This window comes from Octopus bimaculoides, chromosome 15 (assembly GCF_046866305.1).
Source record: "Octopus bimaculoides isolate indiv1 chromosome 15, ASM4686630v1, whole genome shotgun sequence".
Lineage (NCBI taxonomy): Eukaryota > Metazoa > Mollusca > Cephalopoda > Octopoda > Octopodidae > Octopus > Octopus bimaculoides.
Window position 1 is genome coordinate 31,507,925 of NC_142942.1, and position 19,190 is coordinate 31,527,114.

The 19,190-nt window shown below is 32.6% G+C and overlaps 1 protein-coding gene across 1 annotated transcript in view; it reads left to right on the plus strand.

The window, feature by feature from the left end:
* Positions 1-19,190, plus strand: part of LOC106869382 (cleavage stimulation factor subunit 3) — a 166,041-nt gene that overhangs the window by 14,066 nt on the left and 132,785 nt on the right. Inside the window, exons 2-3 of the mRNA XM_052973227.2 lie at positions 6,775-6,876; positions 10,968-11,063. Coding sequence (XP_052829187.1) covers positions 6,775-6,876; positions 10,968-11,063 — 198 coding nt within the window. The remainder of the gene's footprint in view (positions 1-6,774; positions 6,877-10,967; positions 11,064-19,190) is intronic.

Below are 19,190 nucleotides of genomic sequence, written 5' to 3' on the forward strand. Positions count from 1 at the left end.
GCTACTTAATACAGCCATGCATCATTATATTTTTATATAAATGTGTTTGTGTGCATGTTTTCGTCTCCTTGTCTTGACATGACATGATAGTTGTAAATGTGTATCACTATCAAACAAGTGGTATTCTTCAATTTATCCATAGTCACATCAATAGACTGTCAATAAAAGTAAACTTCGAGAACATTCTAACAGATATATTGACTCAAGAAGTATTTAATGAGACCTCTCGGTACAACATTTTACTTGAGATGGGAGAAACCTACAAAGGCTGCTTACCATCATCATCACTAGCTTCATGTAGCTTACTCTCTTTGAGAATACTAGTTTTCTCGTCAGTATTTGGTGATATAGTTGTGTTGATGAATATGTTTAATTGGAAAGTTATACAATGTATTTGTTGATATTTTTTAGTTTCCCTCTCTTCTCCTTCCATTTGATGGGCTTACCTACATATCAGTCTATCTCCAGTGATCTCTATGAAGCCTAACTTTCTCAATTAGCCTCAAATTATCCTTTTTTGTAGGATTTTATTAAAATTGTTAGTGATCATGCAGCTCTTCTTCAAGAACCTGTTCTCCCCCCCACCCCTGTGCATTCTCTCATACTGTAACCTCTCATCATCCTCTAATATCAAACTGCCCCCCTTCTTTGAGGTCCAGTCTTGCAAGCTGCATGGTAACCTCAATAGTGTTGGTGGCACAAAAAATAGCATCCAGTACATGCTGTAAAGTGGTTGGAATTTGGAAGTGCATCCAGCAGTACAAGCCATGTCAGAGCATGATGAAATCCTTGGGTCCATCAGATCTCGTGCCAGTATGGAACAAGGATGTTAAATAAGATGATGCCGTTAGAATTTGGGACCAATCTCAAAGCCTGATTATGTTGTGCTTTGTATTTCTATTTGAAGATTCATTTCCATAAGTTTGTGACAAAAATTCTTATAAGTAGCAATTTAAACACTGTCTTTAATTGAAGATAAAGATATTTCAAGATATTAGATATGATAAATGATGTTTTCCTAAATTTGTGTGGTACTTCAAAATCAAATGGTTAGATACTTCATGGTTTTGAATTCAGTACACTGCATGGCACCTTTGTTGACCATTTTCCATCACAGCCTCTGGTTGGCCAAAGTTTTGTCAGTGAAATTTGGTAAACAAACATGACTCACAATCTTAATACATGTGTTTTAAATCTTTTTCGTAGTTTCTTTTTACATGTGTAGTGGTACATGTTTTGGTTGTTGCAGTGTAATGAAAAATTTATTCCTGACATTTTATTAAATACTAAAAGCATAATTCTGGCAACTCTATTTTTAGATGTAGTATTTAGATTTGATTTGAATAGATTAGAGAGAACTAATGGGAGAATAGCTGGTGTTTGAAAGCTGGAATGTAAATAGTAATTCTAGTGTTAACACATGTTGATGATTCAATGTGTTGTTGTTCAGAGTAACCAACCTCTTACTGCAATAGTTATGTCTGGTAGTAATAGTGGTAGTAGTAATTAAAAACAATAAATTGCTGGAATTAAAAAATAAAGATAAAATACTTTGTTTGAATTTTCATTTTTATCTAGAATATGAAACACAAATAATTGCAATTATGTATTTAATTTTTAATTTTACTTGAAAAAAAATATTGTAAAAACAAATGCTGTGTTTTCACTCAATATAAACATTATTATGAGTGATAGTGGTTTTATAGCTTGTTCCTATTTTCTTTCAAAAAGATCTTTTTTGATTTTATTTGCTTTTGATAAACTTTTTAGACTTAGAACCAAATTCTTTATGATTTTTTAATTTGTTCAACTGATAGCTATATTTCCTTATTGCTTTTTTCTGAGTTAAATCAGTTTTCCAATACCAGATTAGATATAATCATTTATGCCAATATGGATACATGTATAGTAATGGAGCATGACTATTTTGTAAAATATTTTTTACCATGTAACTACTTGGGTCCTATTATTATTTAATGAACAGTGACAGATGATAGATTTTCAACAGATTACAAGCAGATTGCCTTAGGAAGTAACAAATTATATTTTAAGATGTTTTAGTTTCAAAACTGTTTACTTCTTTCACATATCTACTGTTTTCTATTAAAGAAGTAAAAAGTAGAATCAACTTTCCTTAGTTCTCAGCTTGTATTGATTTTTATTAGCTATCTCAATTATTTCTGTAATACTCACTCACTGTCTGAAACCATCAAAATGAGCTGCTAAACTTATTCAAAAAACAGTTGAATCGTACCCTTCTATTTATAATAAAAAAATGCATTGAATAATATAGTCCTAAAATACACTATACTTGCAAAAACAGAATGAAAAAGAATGGTTACAACTAGAACACCTTTGGAGTTCAGGGGTTAACCAAGGCCTAAATAATCTTAGCAAATATTTAGACAAGCAATTTACTCTTCAAAACTTATACAAAACAATTATGTACTTTATACTTTTCATTATAAATATTCTCTCTCTAAACCATAAAGAAAGCTAAAGGAAATGGTATTGATTCTTAGAATTTATCCTGAGGCTAATTCCCTTTTTCCCCATACTTAATTCTAAAATTTGTTTTTCTGAATATTTAAACTCTTAGTTTTTATTTAATTTTTATGAACTAAAGAATGTTGAGATACGAGTTGTTGCAATTTAACTTTTTTGATATCAAACTGCTTGAGATCATCTTTGGTTGTATGATGCCAACTTCCTTTTTAAAGTGATCTAAATTAAAACCTTCAACCTTCCATCAAAATTTAATGTTTCAAGCCAGCTTAGTAATAAAATTATTTTACTAAATTCGTTATTTTCAAAAATTAATTGAAACAAAATCGGTGTTATTTCAATAGAGATAGGGTAACAAAAGGGTTAATTACTAACAAGCACATGCCTTAGACTTGATAGTAATAGCTACCAAACCCGATTACATTGTTGTTTAACCTTGTCTCAGTGGTTAGAGTGTCAGGCTCAAAATAATGAGGTAGTGAGTTCGATTCCTGGACTGGGAAGTGTGTTGTGTTCTTGAGCAAGACATTTTAATTTGGGTTATTCCAGTTCACTCAACTGTAGAAATGAGTTGCGATGTCACTGGTGCCAAGTTATATCAGTTGTTTGTCTTTGCCTTGGATGACATCAGTGGCATGGAGAAGGGAGGCTGGTATGCATTGACGACTGCTGGTCTTCCATAAACAACCTTGCCTGGACTTGGAGGGGAACTTTCTAGGTGCAATCCCATGGTCATTCATGACCAAACGGAGTCTTTACCCTAGCCCTAGGTCAAACCTGATTGAACAAACTATGATTTTCTTCAGACACTGTAACCAGAACTACATTACCAATTTTTTTTCAGATGGTAGGATGTGGATTGAAAAAGATTTGGCTATTTCTAGCAGGTTAACCTTGCCATTACATCTTCATGTCATTACACTACTAATGGTGTTAGATGTGTTGATGTAGCTAATACAATGTGAAATTTTTTCTATAACTTAAGACATGCCATCATTACTGGACATGACTTATTTTAATAAATGGTACTATCTTAACAGCTCATCTAGAACTGTCCCTGATACAAACTTTCTCTTTCAAGTGGCCTAAATCAAAGCCGTCCATCAGAATTTTATGTTGATTTGTTCTAAGCACCAGTTTAATAATGACAGTTATTTTACTAAATTCTTCATTATTTAAAAATTAATAGAAACAGAGAGAAATGTAAAAGCAAGAGAAATATGGAGCTGATTTCAAAGATTCTTTTGTTTGGATTTTGTCTTTTTGTTTTCCTGGTATTCCATAATGTATGATGTGGTGAGATGTTGAGGTGTGGAGCTCTGATGTGATAATCAAAGTTACTAAGTTAAATTAGTATTGACAAAGACTAAACTTAAAAAGTCTAAACAAGAATTATACCTAATTTCTTTATTTTCTGTCATTGATTTAATAAGGCCAACAAAGCTGTTAGGAAGAATTGGTTAAATAGAAAGTTGCTTAGAGTTGGGCAGAAAGATGGTATGATTAAGTATTGGTTAATAAAATAAAAAATACATTGCTTTGTTGACCACAGCATAAATTGCTTATTTTTTCTTTTGTTCTTTAGTTGGGGATGAAGATAATACCCATAGTCCATTACATGGCCTACAAAACTGATGGGAGGGAGGGCAGAAAGTAACCTCAAACTGGAAACCTGGTTGCAACAAAAAATGTTGGGTATTTTGAACTCAGAATGCAAATACCACAAGGCATCAGTCAAATGTTTCAAGTTTCACTAATCAACTGCCTTAATTGGTATTTTTATTGGCCTCAGTGGAATTTGAACTCAAAGCACAGAATTGAAACATTACAAAGCATTCTGTTTGACACTCCAATGACTCTGCCAGTTTGCTGAGATATTAGTGCTTAAATTTTGTTTTTCTCATGAAAAATGAACAAAGCTGAGAAATGATAAAAATACATAAATAAGCATTTGTAGATGTTGTCAGACCTTGATGCAGTTTACTGAGTCATTACTTGTGACAATATTTTAGTAATGAAAGGAATTCTCTTCTCAAAGTACTAAATTAAGTATATAGAGGAAGATTGAATATACCTATAAGGACTAACTACTTGTTGCCCCTAATCAGTCTTGATTAAGCAGACCAGTAATCAAGTGTTCAACCTGTGACTTAAGGTAATGTGCATCTTAAACAACATTGTCTTATATGTACTATTTCTTTTAAGATGGTAGAGTGAGATTCCTTAGGGATTTGATTGCTGTTTTCAGCAGACTGAGTGATTACAGAGAGGTTCCTTCATTGGTGTTTATAAAAGATGGGGCTAAGGATGAACTCTTGCAAATAAATAAAATTAAAAACCAAAATTGAGAGAGAGAAGAGGTTACTCTGAGTTTTCATGGCTTGATATATTAGTATCATCAAGGATTTATGAATGTGTCAAACTTTTTGCTTTTAAACATTTTCATGATATACAATTATAGTTAGTATGAATTTGTACTTTGAGAGAATAAGTGGTAAATCTAGAAACATCTTTTTATCATTAATAGTGCTAACATTTGTAGATCTTCCTTTGCTTTTACTATGAAGACTATCATCATCTGTATAACCAATATTATTGACATTTTGTCCTCTTCTCTAAATCTGGTTGATGTTCATTAGATCACATAATTACTTCACCGTATAGTGGAAAATTGCCTAGTAATAACTAAGTTCCTTGTTATACTCATTTGATTTCCTCTCAATTTCATTTCCAATTCTGATTGCTGCTGTTTGTTGCCAACATATATTTCTGATTATTCCTGAGTCTTGTCCTTCTAGATTTATATTGTCTAACAGTGTAGTGACTTCTTCATGGCATACTTGTTCAAATACTTTTGTGCAATTTATGAAACAGGTACAGGTCTTGTATTTCAATCACTTTTTCAATGATATACTTCAATGTACATGACAGTAGCTGTTCTTTTACCCTCAACAAATTCACTTTGTGCTTCTGATATCTCAGGCTTGATTCTATTTCTGGATCTGTGCAGCAGAACTTTTAACAAGATTTTTGTAATATAGCTCATTAGGCTAATGGCTCTTTGTAGCTCCCATTCTATTGCCCCAGATTTTGTGGAAGGTGCTTTAAAGATTGATTTGGACATAAGTTTGGCAGACCTTCAAAGCATTTCTGCTTTAGTTAGGCCTCACAAAATTTTGCCAAAACTGCATCACAGAGCTGAGGTTTCTTGTTTCTGGCCAGAAAATATCCCAGCTCTGATCAGTTACTAACACTCTTCATTGTAGTATGACGTGCACGAGGTAGTGTTACTACATGCAAACAGACCATACTTAAAGAAAGGACTATTTTATTGGTTCTTAATAGCCTACGTTTAATCTAAGTGGTTTTTATCTGTAAACATTGACGTTCAGATGATTAAATTGATCATCAACCACACCAATCTCACTAGTGTAGGACAGTCTGTCACTCCTCCTTCTACTGATTAATTAATAATAATAAAAACAAAGGTCTTTACAGAGATAACATAAAGGAAATTACTTTGAACACTAACAAAAGACTGGTATTGATTTATTAGATTGTGAAGGATAAAAATAAAAATAACTGAAATCTCAACACTAATATACATACCTTATACTTTATACTGTAATATATGTACGACTGTGTGTGTGTGCATATATATATATATATATATATATATATATATATATATATATATATATATATATATGTGTGTGTGTGTGTGTGTGTGTGTACATGCACATATATATTTGTGTTAAGGCATTTGATGTAAAAGCCATATCAAAGCTGCTGACACTGAAGTATGATACAGTTTTTGGGTTATCAAATCCTGTCAAATCATCAACCCCATTCCAGCATAGAGCATGGATGTTAAATGATGGTGATGTTCGCACACACAAGCATATGTGTATATGTATTTGTATGTTTGTGTGTGTATGTGCACATGTCTGCATGGATAAATATGTATCTATATATGTATATACACACACTCATGCACATACGTAAAAATTGTCATACATTGTAAAATGATTTTCTTTTGTTTCAAAATATGTATGAAAAATTAATTATATTTTTATTGTTAAAAAAGTTATTAGCAAAAATGAACATCATTAGGATTTATTTTCATATATCTGTATGTACACCTTTGGAAAATATTGCATATACTTGTTGCAAAATAGTTGTTAGGGTTTTTTTTCTTTTTTATATATACTGTTTGATGTGTTTTATTATTTTGGAATTGACTTATTTAAATGTTGTTTTCTACTTTAGGAAATAGGTTACATACCCGATAAAGTAAAGAAAGCTGAGAAAAGAATTTCTGCATACCCCTATGATACTGAGGCATGGAGTGTTCTAATCAGAGATGCCCAGGTAAGTCTCTTTCTACAAATTAAACTTTCTTTGCTCTCTTTATTTTCTGTTTTATTGAATTAACTGTTTACATAATCTGATTTTCTCATTTTTTAAATACCGTGCTATTAATGTTGTTGCACTGTGTATATAAAAAATTGTTTATTATTGTAAATATATTGATGATTGATTTATCAGCATCATTCTAATTTCTATTTTTCCATACTTGCATAAGCAATTAATATTTCTTTCATGGCTAGACATATTTTCACTGAAGGTCAGAAGTAAATGATACTGCTCCTCTGACAGTGATGCTCATTTACAACTATCATCTGATGTCAAGACTGTGAGACAAACACATTCATGCTTTTAGTTTCTGTCTACCAAATCAATAGGTGTTGTAATTTGATACTCTTTCTGGTTTCTGTTAAATTAGTTGTGTTGCCACTCATTGGTTGTAACTTGTATATTCAGATGTGTACATGAATACCAATGAACTGATACCTAATTAATTATAGGTTGCTGTGTGGTTAAGAGGTTACTTCTCAGCCGTTGTGTTCAGTCCCTCTGTGTGGCACTGTGGGCAAGTGTCTTTTACCAGCTTCAGGCCAATCAAAGCCTTGTGAGTGAATTTGATAGATGGAGACTGAAAGAATACCATTTGTGTGTATGTGTGTGTGTGTGTGTTAGTCTCATCTTGACATCATGTAATATATGTAAATGAGTCACCCTTTTGCAAGCCATGACCTTTGTTTCTAATTTTTTTAAAAACCTATTTGACTATGGGAAATATTGCCTTGCTTGGAAACAGGTGAAGGTTGTAACTGGAAGGGCCATAGAAAATTTACCTCAAGAATTTTGTCCAACCCACATGAGCATAGAAATATGGATGTTAAAACAATGATGATTATAAACAATGGAAGGTTATTGAACCTACCTCAAATTCATGCCATCCCTATATGAGGTCTGTGAGATTGTACCAGATCTATTTGTACCTCATACACTCTACCATTACCCATTCTGTACAACCAGTCATCAGTTTCTCTTTTATTCAAGCCATGTAGCCTTGGGTGAACAAACACATCATAGTGTAGTGAGGACTCTTTAGTTTTATGGGGTTCCAGGCAACTGGCAAACAGGTGAAAACAGTGTAGGGGTTGTAGGACCATTTAGTCTTGTTAAAGACCTGACAACCTATCTATTGCTAGTGCCATGATAAAATGTGCCCCATATATTGTTTAAAGTGATTAGTGTTAGGAACAGTATCTAACCATAGAAACTAAGCCAAAAGTGAAACATGTGAGACCCGATCCTCTGATTTTTCCAGACAGTAACTCTGAATAAGAACTAACTTGGATTGAAATGACCCATCCAATCTGTGCCAGCAAGGAAAGTAGCTGTAAAATAATGATGAGAACCTACTGTCTTGTGAGTTGGGAGGCATCCCAAGTCTATGTTTAGAACCAGATGCTGAACACTAGAGAATCTTGACTAAAAAGTAAAGAACTGATTTAATTAAAGTCTAATTCACCTCTTAAGTCAATGTTGCTGACTAGCTGCTCATTTCTTCACAATTTTGGTTGGAATTGTGTTGTACCTGAGTTAACTTTCTATTCTTGGGGAATAGATTTAGATACTTTCAACATTTTGATGTAAGATATCTCAAATCTTAAACATATCAGATATTCTGAGTTTTGTAGAAGTATGCAGCAAGTTTTGTGCAGATTATCATGTCTGTTTCCTATGCATTGATAGTAGATAATTGAGAATGAATCAAACATGATTTACTTATGCATCTTTGTTCTATATTGACATTTTCAATATGACTGTCATTAAGTTGTCTCTTATATTGTCCCCAAGACACCGGATGAAAGCTGGAGGGTATATCATCCGAAACGTGTTAACAACAAACAAGATGAGGACAAATATCCGTCAAATGTAAAATAATGTACATAATTCCTCATCTCTTAAATATAGAACTGTGTGTCAGACAACTTCGTCCAATTCTTAGACTTATTCTGTCCTTGAATGCCATTTACTACAAAGATTAGCAATATATACCAAAGCCTAAATGCAAATTTCTCTATTAGATTCTTAAGGTCTTAAAAATGTTTGTTTAGTTAAAGGCATAGTATTTAGAACTAATCATCATCGCAGTCAATTACATGAGCAAATATGTGGTACTATTCTTCATGGGTAGATAAATCATGAAAACTGACACTTTTACAATGAAACAGCTGTTGCTGATATGAACTCCTGACTCTCGCTTATCTGGATGTTTTGTGTCCATTTTTTGTATCACCTAACTGTCTGGATGTTTTGCGTTCTTGTCCCATTTTGTATTTATATATATATATATATATATATATATAGTGGCGTACATACACTTTGGTCTCTTATATGTAAGTATATATCTAAATTTTGTATGACTCTTTCACGCTTACTTCGTTCATTCCACTCTTCGTTCTTTTGTTCCCCATCTCTTGTATTTCCTTGCCTTCTCTCCATGCTCACTTTCCCTCCACTTTTCACTTCATTGTGTCCGTCATTTTTTCTCGCCCCTCCTTATTTCTTCTGTCCCGCTACCTCTCTCTCTTCTCTCCCCGCGTGACCGGTATTCGGTCAAGCCTGACCTTTCTTTCTTGGTTCGGCCATCGTCCGTGCAACATCTATATTCTTCCCTGTGCCCGTCAAATCTTATATCCCTGCTGTAAGGCTTTACTTCCACACACACCAGCTTAATTTAATTCGACCTTAGTTGAAAGACACCTGTTGTTATGTCCTGTTATTTATATTTGTATAACATTCTCCATTTTTTTCTGTCCTTGTTTTCATATACATTCGCTGCTTTCTTCCAAGGAATCAAATGCTCTTAGCTTAGTTTTTCCTTGGGGCTGGCCAGATTGGAGCAATCTCGAGTATAACCAGCCGAAATTGCAAAGATAATCTGGAACTCGGCTGAGGAAAGAAAACTCCAAATGACCCGTCCTTGTTTTATTTGTATCGTCTACCTGGATGTTTTGTTGTCCCTTTTTTGTATCGCCTAACTGTCTGGATGTTTTTGCATTCTTGTCCCATTTTATATTTTTTATATATATATATATATAGCGGCTTATGTACACTTTGGTCTCTCTCTCTCTCTCTCTCCCTCTCTCTCTCTCCTTCCCCTCTCTCTCTCTCTATCTATCTATCTATCTATATATATATATATATATATATATATATATATATATATATATATATATATATATATATAGTGTATAAGCATATATATATATATAATCTAATAAACATATTGAATAAAAATAGCAAAGAAATGCCTATAATCACCTTATTTTTGTTTAGGAAGGTTACCAATACAGAAGCCAATTGTCAGTATATCAAAACTGCTATTTATTATGCATATATGTAAGGTGACAAGCTGGCAAAATTGTTAGAGTATCAAAAAAAAAAAAAGAAACAACACCCTTGCAATATTTCCCCAGCTTTTCAAATTTTCCTTTCAGCCTTCCAAGCTCAATAAAATAAAGTACCGGTGAAGTACTGAGTGAACAGTATCAACTAAAACCCTCCTCTCAAAATTGCCAATCTTGTCTCTAGATTGAAAACCATCCTGCATAAATTGAAATATTTTTTAACATATTAAACTTGGTGGTATTTGAATTTGAATGTTTTGCTTCTTATTAAAGGAACCTCACTGAATTCCTTTGATAATTATGATTTTATTCATCCCCAAACTGTTCCTTAATTGAGTTCACACACACACACACACACACACACAGCTTAAGACAAGCTACTGAGAAATCTATTGAGTTAGAAAAACTAATAGTGAAAATGTTTGGCATCTTAAGGAGCATTTTAACCATAAAACATTGACTACATAAATGGTTTTCAAGTTTTGTTTGCATGCATATTCATATGAGCATTTTATTTAGCAATGGATTTTTTTGGGAAAATTTATTTATGAAGACATAATCCTCATAGCAAATCCAAATTAATTTTTTTGAATTTCTCGTTTCTGTTTTTGTTTGTCTAAGAAAGTCTATTAGTGTCATGTGAATTTTGTGTTTATTTTCAGATGAAAATGATTGGTTTTGTTTGTTTATTTTCAGATGAAAATGATTGGAGATGCCCGAAACACCTATGAGAGGCTTGTAACACAGTTTCCTAATGCTGGACGCTATTGGAAGAGTTACATTGAGCAAGAGGTTTATAAATCTTTGTTATATAGGAGCGTATCTCTACAATGGCTATCAAATGTACCTGACAAAACTTGAGATATATCTTTATATTAAGGCCCACCCCTCCATTATTGCAATGAAAGAGAAAATATACAGTTCAGTAATGTTTCCCAAGTATTTTTTGCTGCAGTTATAATTGTGTATTAGGCCATTGTTTTTATTTCTGATTAAAATGAGGTTTTGAAGTAAAAACAAAAAGGAAAAAGAAAAAAAGAAACAAAAACAAAAAGAAACAAAATGTGTAAGGATGTATAAAAATATGTAATTCTAAAACTGTTTTTATTGGTTGGGATTGTTATTTTCTCTTTCTGATATCTTAGTACATAGAGTATTCATTTTAGTTTCCTGTATCATCCTTCTCTCATTGTAGAATGTTTATCTGTTGCAGGAAGCTTTCTTATAAATGCCTGGTACTTACTCCCAGCAGCTAGAATTATTCTGCTCAGTGACTCAGTAAAATGCTTATAGCCAATGCAGACGTATAACCTGAGTAATTTAATACCTTCTCCATTTGGTTGTGTGAGAAATGCCTCTATACTTGTATATCTTATATAGTATGGCGTGGGCATGGCTGTGTGGCAAGTAGTTTGCTTCTTGATCACATGATTTCAGGTTCAGTCCCAGTGTGTGGCACTTTAGGCAGGTGTCTTCTATTATAGCCCTGGACTGAAAGCCTTGTAAGTGGATTTGGTAAAAGCAAGCTGAAAGGAACCCGTCGTGTGTGCGTGCACGTGTGTGTAGTTTTGTGTTCCCAACCACTTGACAACCAATGTTGGTTTATGTCCCCATAACTTAGCAGTTCAACAAAAGAAGCCAATAGAACAAGTGCCAGACTTTAAAAGATAATTACTGTGATTGGTTTGTTCAACTAAATCCCTTTATGTCAATGCCAGAAGCAAGTAAAAAAATGAGTAGATTTTATAATCATAGGAAGTTAAATAATAGAGCTTAAACACTATGCAATACACTAATACTTTTGAATTTAGTTGAGATGAGAAAAGATTTGAAATATTAACTACAAATTGTAACGGTTTTAATTTAGAAATTTAGTTGAGTAAGTAGCAACTTAAAAATCAATATGGATTTAAATTTAATAGAAATAATTTTAAAGAAATATAATTTCTCTTTATGAACTTTCTTATTTAAATTTATAATACTTGCCAAAAAGAAAAGTTTTTTATTTTTGGTTAAATATAAAAATTTGAAAAAAGATTTTAGTGTTTTGGGTGACATCAAAGAGTTTGCTAATGTGGCATTTATTTAATGGTTCCCTTCTCGTATGGAATACATTGATTATTATTACAAGCAAGGAAACTGGTCATTAGGAAAATGTTTAATTAAAGAAAAAGCATAATTATCTAGAGTCAATATTTTAACACAACAAAGTATAACTTTAATTATATATCTTTTGGGATGGTCATGTGGCAAAAAATGGTGGGTAACAGACAAATTTCAGTATTTAATTTACATTCTTAGTCTAAATCTTGTTGCAATCAACTTTGTCTTTTCTTGCTCTGGGAGTCAATAAGTACCAGTTATGTACTGCGTTCATTCAGTTGGTTCTAACTCTGTTACAAAGTTTTGCACCTTGTATGAGTATAAGAAATATTAGTAATTTTTAAGTCTTCTGTTCATTAATGCCATAAGTGTAATCTTTTCCTTTCTTCCTGTTTTTTTTTTATATATCTTTTAAACACACTGGGGAAGATTTATTATAATTTTTTTTTAACTCTCCAATTGTTCTGGTACTTTTGTTTGCTACTGTAGAGATATCAGCACTTTTAATTTTTACTAGCAGCCTTGAAAGGCAGTTCCTCTCCAGTAGGCCAGATGGAGGGGAACACACTGTACATTGAAATCATAAAACAGTCTGACATCAGGCTTTTTGCGTTTTGATTTTTTCGAGTTTGTCTTCAATGCTATTTAGATTGTTTCTTCATGCATGTAGTAGTAACTGAGTGTGGGTGAGTGAGTCGTAATTGAGTTTGATGTTTAAGAGTGAATAGGACAATAAATATAGCAAAGCTATTTCTGACTGTGATGCATATTCTATATAAGATTTAGATTGCAGAAACAAAGCTATAGTTGTAGAGGAAAACAATAGTTGAAATTAGTTTTTGACTGGTTTAAAGAATATTTGCTAGTGAAATGGAGTGTGGAAAACATTGTTTGTAAAAGTTAGAGAACTAGCCTATCAAAGAAAGGCAGCAAAAATGAAGAGCAGCTCCATTAACTTGTGACATGTGATTATCACAGTAGTATGTGATATAAGATGCCATTTGATAGATATGTCACTCTCTTCTTATTCACACCATATTCTATGAAGAATAATTTCATAAACATTTGTGAGCAATTATTCATGAATATATCATGAATTAAAAAAATTATTGCAATTTTATAACCAAGTGCTTACCGCCATGCCCTCAAAATAGAATAAATTGATTCCAGAATATGGCAGGCTACTTCTCTAGCTTTTTCCTTATTGTCTGTGAAGGAATCTTTTGAGAGAATTTAATATAGTCTTGGGATTTACAAAATGAAAATCTTAGTGAAAATAGTGGATGTTAGGAGTAACATGTTCTGAGGGAGTCAACAGAAACATGTGATGTTCAGTAAATGTTTCTTTGTATCTTCTCTTTCTTAAAATATTACTGAAGAAATACTTTCAAATTAATCATAATGACTATAGTACCCTTAAAACAGTTAAGTAGGAATGATGAAACTGCATATTTAATATATATATATATATATATATATATATTTATAATAAGGTGTTCTTTTTATCGTCTTCAATGCCTATGTGATAATGGAGACTAACACCCACAATTGTTACCAAACAGTCTATTCACACACAAAATTGTGTTTACATTATATTTATAGTCACTGTTAATGGGTAATAATTTATCAGGCAGTGTAGTAAATATGACATATAAATTTTGTAAATGGATGTGTTAGAAGATGTTTGTTCAATGACAAGTGATTTGAGTTGTAATTTTGTTTCCATAATAGAAATATAATTATAAAATATTCTCAAATAGACACCACTTAATTAAAAACAATTTTGAGATTTTAAAAGTTACTTTTCATGTTTTGAATTTTAGCATTTAAAAATTTTTGTTTGTTTTAATGTTAAATTTTGTAGAAATAAAATCAATATTTTAGTATTTTCAACAGAAAGTACTGAAAATATCAATCAATTTGTCATTGAACAAAATGTTGTTTTTGGCTGTGTGAATAAATGCTTTTCTGAAAGCTTTAGTCTGTTGAATATCTTTGTGTGTGTGTGTCTGTGTTTGGGAGATGTTTGTTGTTCTAGAAAATGCAATTTGTGTTGAATGGTCTGTAGTGAAAAAATTTATTCATAACATCTGTTTTCGTTTTGATGTATTTTTTTTTACAGGTATCTATACTATATATATATATATATATATATATATATATATATATATATATATACATATATATATATATATATATGTATGTATGTATATATATATATATATATATATATATATATATATATATTCTTTTCAAACTACAGTCTTTGAACAAAATAAACCATTTTCTGCCAATAAACAGTTCTTCGCTAGAAAAGACATTTTTTTGTCATTATTTCTCTAGTTGTTGAATTGTTTCATTTCCTTGTGCCTACCAGCACCAAATTATTGCATTTGTCATTAACTTTGATTTCAGTTTTAACTTTTCAGAATTTTTATCAAAAATTTAATTTATCTCCAGTTCATTTGTGTTGTGTTCTATTATGGATATGTAGATTATGATGGATAAAGTGATCATTCAAATATAATGTTTATAGTTAAGCCACGGTTAGCAGTGTGTATGATAAAACAAAAGGGAAAATTGTGGGAATGGCAGGGAGATTGTTCTTGTATGCTTGTCACAATGTTGGAACATTCAAGTAGGTATTGTTTAAAATAGCATTTCATATTTGTGTGAATGTGCATGTAAATGCGTGTGTGTTTATGGAATTACATATATTTATATAGTTTGAATATATATATCTGTGAGTGTGTCTATAAAAAATATATTTGTGAGTGTGTGTCTATAGAAAATATATATTCGTGTGTGTGTGTGTATATAAATATGTTTGTTCATTTTTTTTTTACATCTGGCTTTTCATGCTATCCTGGGTAAGGCAAATTTACTTTTGAGGCAATGTTTTAATTGGTTGCCCTTCCTGTTGCTGACCTGTAACTGTTTTCAAGTAAATTTTAAAATTTCACTCTTTGAAGGTGCAAAGCCAATGGACAAACGACAACATCACCACTTGTACCTCAATGATTTTTGAAGAACAAATGTAAACAAGCATGCAGACACATGCACAAATACACACATATACTTAAATACACAACCCTAGAATATTCTTTTCAAATGTAGGTTTTGAGTTATACTCACTGTTTAAGATTACCTGGCAATATTTCACCCTTGATGCAGTGGCTGGTGAGTGCATGAGGCAGAGCCCAATGCCTCACTAACAGTTGAAATATCATCCATGTTGCCAAGTGTTCTTACTGGAAGCATGTTTCATATACATTGATAAAGTACACTGCGTATGTTTTTTTCCTTAATTTGTAAACTCTATCTTGCTTTATGAGACAACAGTAGGACTGTTTGGATTATAACATATAGGTGGCACTCTAAACCACAGCATGTTATAGTTTGGATTTTATACTTAGTGTTTAAGATGACCCTTAATTTTGGGGTAATTTGTTTCATATTCTGTCCTGTACACTATCATATATATTTATTTAGGGCTTCTTTCAGTTTTCACCTTACAAATCCACTCACAAAGCTTTGGTACTTGGGGCTACATCAGAAGGCTCTTACCCAAGAAACCATGCACTGGTTTATTAGGCATCTTCTACTGTAGCCATGTGTAAACCACATGGTCAAGGAACAAACTTAACACAGCCATGCCTGCACTAGGGTTGGTTTGAGACTAAGCAACAACTGTCCAGCAACTTGACTAACTAGTCTACATTACTCGTATAACTGTTGTAGTCTGTTTAGAAATGGTAGGAGCCATATCAAACATGATACCAACTAGGAAGGCAATACCTTCAAATAACAACTGACTTGGACAGTCACTGTCCATCTAATCCATGTTAGCATGGAAATTAGATGGTGATTGATCAGTGGTTCTTAGCCATTTTTTCTTTGTGGATCTCTTAGAATACTATTTTATTCTGGTGCCCCATAGCCATTCATTGTTTAAAAACTAATTTTATAAATATTCCCTTCAAAATTTCTATTTTGTTTACTAAGCCTTCACTTGCGCAGGCTGAGCTATGTAAAATTCCTGAGAAAGAAACCTAACTGTTTAACAGTATAAATGCATCTAAAGCAAAAATTTTTCATGGACTCATAAAACACTATTGGGGATCCAATTTACTATTTTGCTTGTGTGGACTCCAAAAATCCTATATGGATCCTGAGAACCATTGGTGACGATGATGATTGGTGGTGGTAGTGATAAACCATTTATCTTCATATATGGTTGAATACATAAAGTATGTTAATACTGTGGATTCAGGTTCAGTCTTGCTGCAGGGTGCCTGAAGGCAAAATTCTTGCTCCATAAAACTGGAACCAATCAAAGCATTGAAACAGGATTGGATAGACTGAAATTGAAAGAAGCCTGCCCTGTGAGTCACCTTGTTCTTCAGCACATATGGGACGTGAATTAAAATACATTAAGAAGGGTGGTTTTAGGCTAAAATTATCTTGATATATAAATTCAGACTATTCATAACACATTTTCTGAAGTTAACGTGAGTCATGGAATGTCGTTTGATTGTTAATTTCTTGTCTATGGTCATAGGGCCTATAGATGATAGCAGTGGTTTCCCAGACTAGGTTTCACAAGTGTGTAATATTGCTCTGTAAAGTGGGAAGAAATCAAAAGACAAAGTATTTTATATCTTGCATTCCATACGCTACCAGCATGCTGCTTTCCAATGATAGTAACATTTCTGCTCTTTTTGGAGCTTTAGCATTTTGTTGTGACCTTGGTAGGGTGGCTGATGGATGCAATGCCTGACAAATGGGCAACCTATGATTCTGTTGCATACTGCTTATTAGGTATTCACAGTTGGCCTGCATAGCAACAGGCCATTCCTCTATCTGTAAATTGGGGACCAAATGGACAGGTGTTATAAGCACACGTAAATGTTAAAGAGCAATCTTAAATTTAGGAGAACTCATCCAGCCGATAAACAGCTGTATAGAGATCTACTGCCTGTTCCCACCATTATAAAGGAAAGGCACTTATCCTTTGTGGGCCATTGCTGACAAATTGAACAAGAGCTGGTGAGAGACATACTGCTATGGATGTCAAAGCATGGCTGTACATGAGCAGGTCATCTGAATGCAGCATATGTAGATCAACTCACCAGAGACACTAGATGCCTCCCCGAAGACCTCCCTCAAATAATACAGGACCAAGATGGATGGTGTGCATGTAATAAAAATGTCTGAGCAAGCGTGCACATGATGGAGATGATACATAACACTTCATTCAGAGGCTAATACTGCATACATTGTGTATTCATTCATTCATTTCCTTCAATTTTTATTTTACTTACTTGCATGGGTTACAGAAGTATGTTGAGGCATTGTTCTACATGTTGGGCCCCTCCTGAACTTAGATAACTGTATTTCAAGACAAGTATAAAGTGCCTGCAAAGCAAACTGACAACACCATTGCCCACCACACTTTCCGGAAAGCGATTGAAGATGTAAACACACACACATTGATACATGTGTGTGTGTGTGTGTATGTATATATATATATGTATATATATGTGTATATATATGTGTATATATATGTATATATATATGTATGTGTATATATATATGTATGTGTATATATGTATATACATGTACGTGTATATGTATATGTATGTACATGTACGTGTATGTATATGTATGGACATGTACGTGTATGTATGTACATATACGTGTATGTATATGTATGTACATATACGTGTATGTATATGTATGTACATGTATGTATATGTATGTACATATACGTGTATGTATATGTATGTACGTGTATGTATGTACATATACGTGTATGTATATGTATGTACATATACGTGTATGTATATGTATGTACATGTACGTGTATGTATATGTATGTACATGTACGTGTATGTATATGTATGTACATGTACGTGTATGTATGTACATATACGTGTATGTGTATGTATGTACATATACGTGTATGTGTATGTATGTACATATACGTGTATGTGTATGTATGTACATATACGTGTATGTGTATGTATGTACATATACGTGTATGTGTATGTATGTACATATACGTGTATGTGTATGTATGTACATATGCGTGTATGTGTATGTACATATGCGTGTATGTGTATGTATGTACATATGCGTGTATGTGTATGTATGTACATATGCGTGTATGTGTATGTATGTACATATGCGTGTATGTGTATGTATGTACATATGCGTGTATGTGTATGTATGTACATATGTGTGTATGTATGTACATATGCGTGTATGTGTATGTATGTACATATGCGTGTATGTGTATGTATGTACATATGCGTGTATGTGTATGTATGTACATATGCGTGTATGTGTATGTATGTACATATGCGTGTATGTATATGTATGTACATATGCGTGTATGTATATGTATGTACATATGCGTGTATGTATATGTATGTACATATGCGTGTATGTATATGTATGTACATATGCGTGTATGTATATGTATGTACATATGCGTGTATGTATATGTATGTACATATGCGTGTATGTATATGTATGTACATATGCGTGTATGTATATGTATGTACATATGCGTGTATGTATATGTATGTACATATGCGTGTATGTATATGTATGTACATATGCGTGTATGTATATGTATGTACATATGCGTGTATGTATATGTATGTACATATGCGTGTATGTACATATGCGTGTATGTACATATGCGTGTATGTACATATACGTGTATGTATATGTATGTACATATACGTGTATGTATATGTATGTACATATACGTGTATGTATATGTATGTACATATACGTGTATGTATA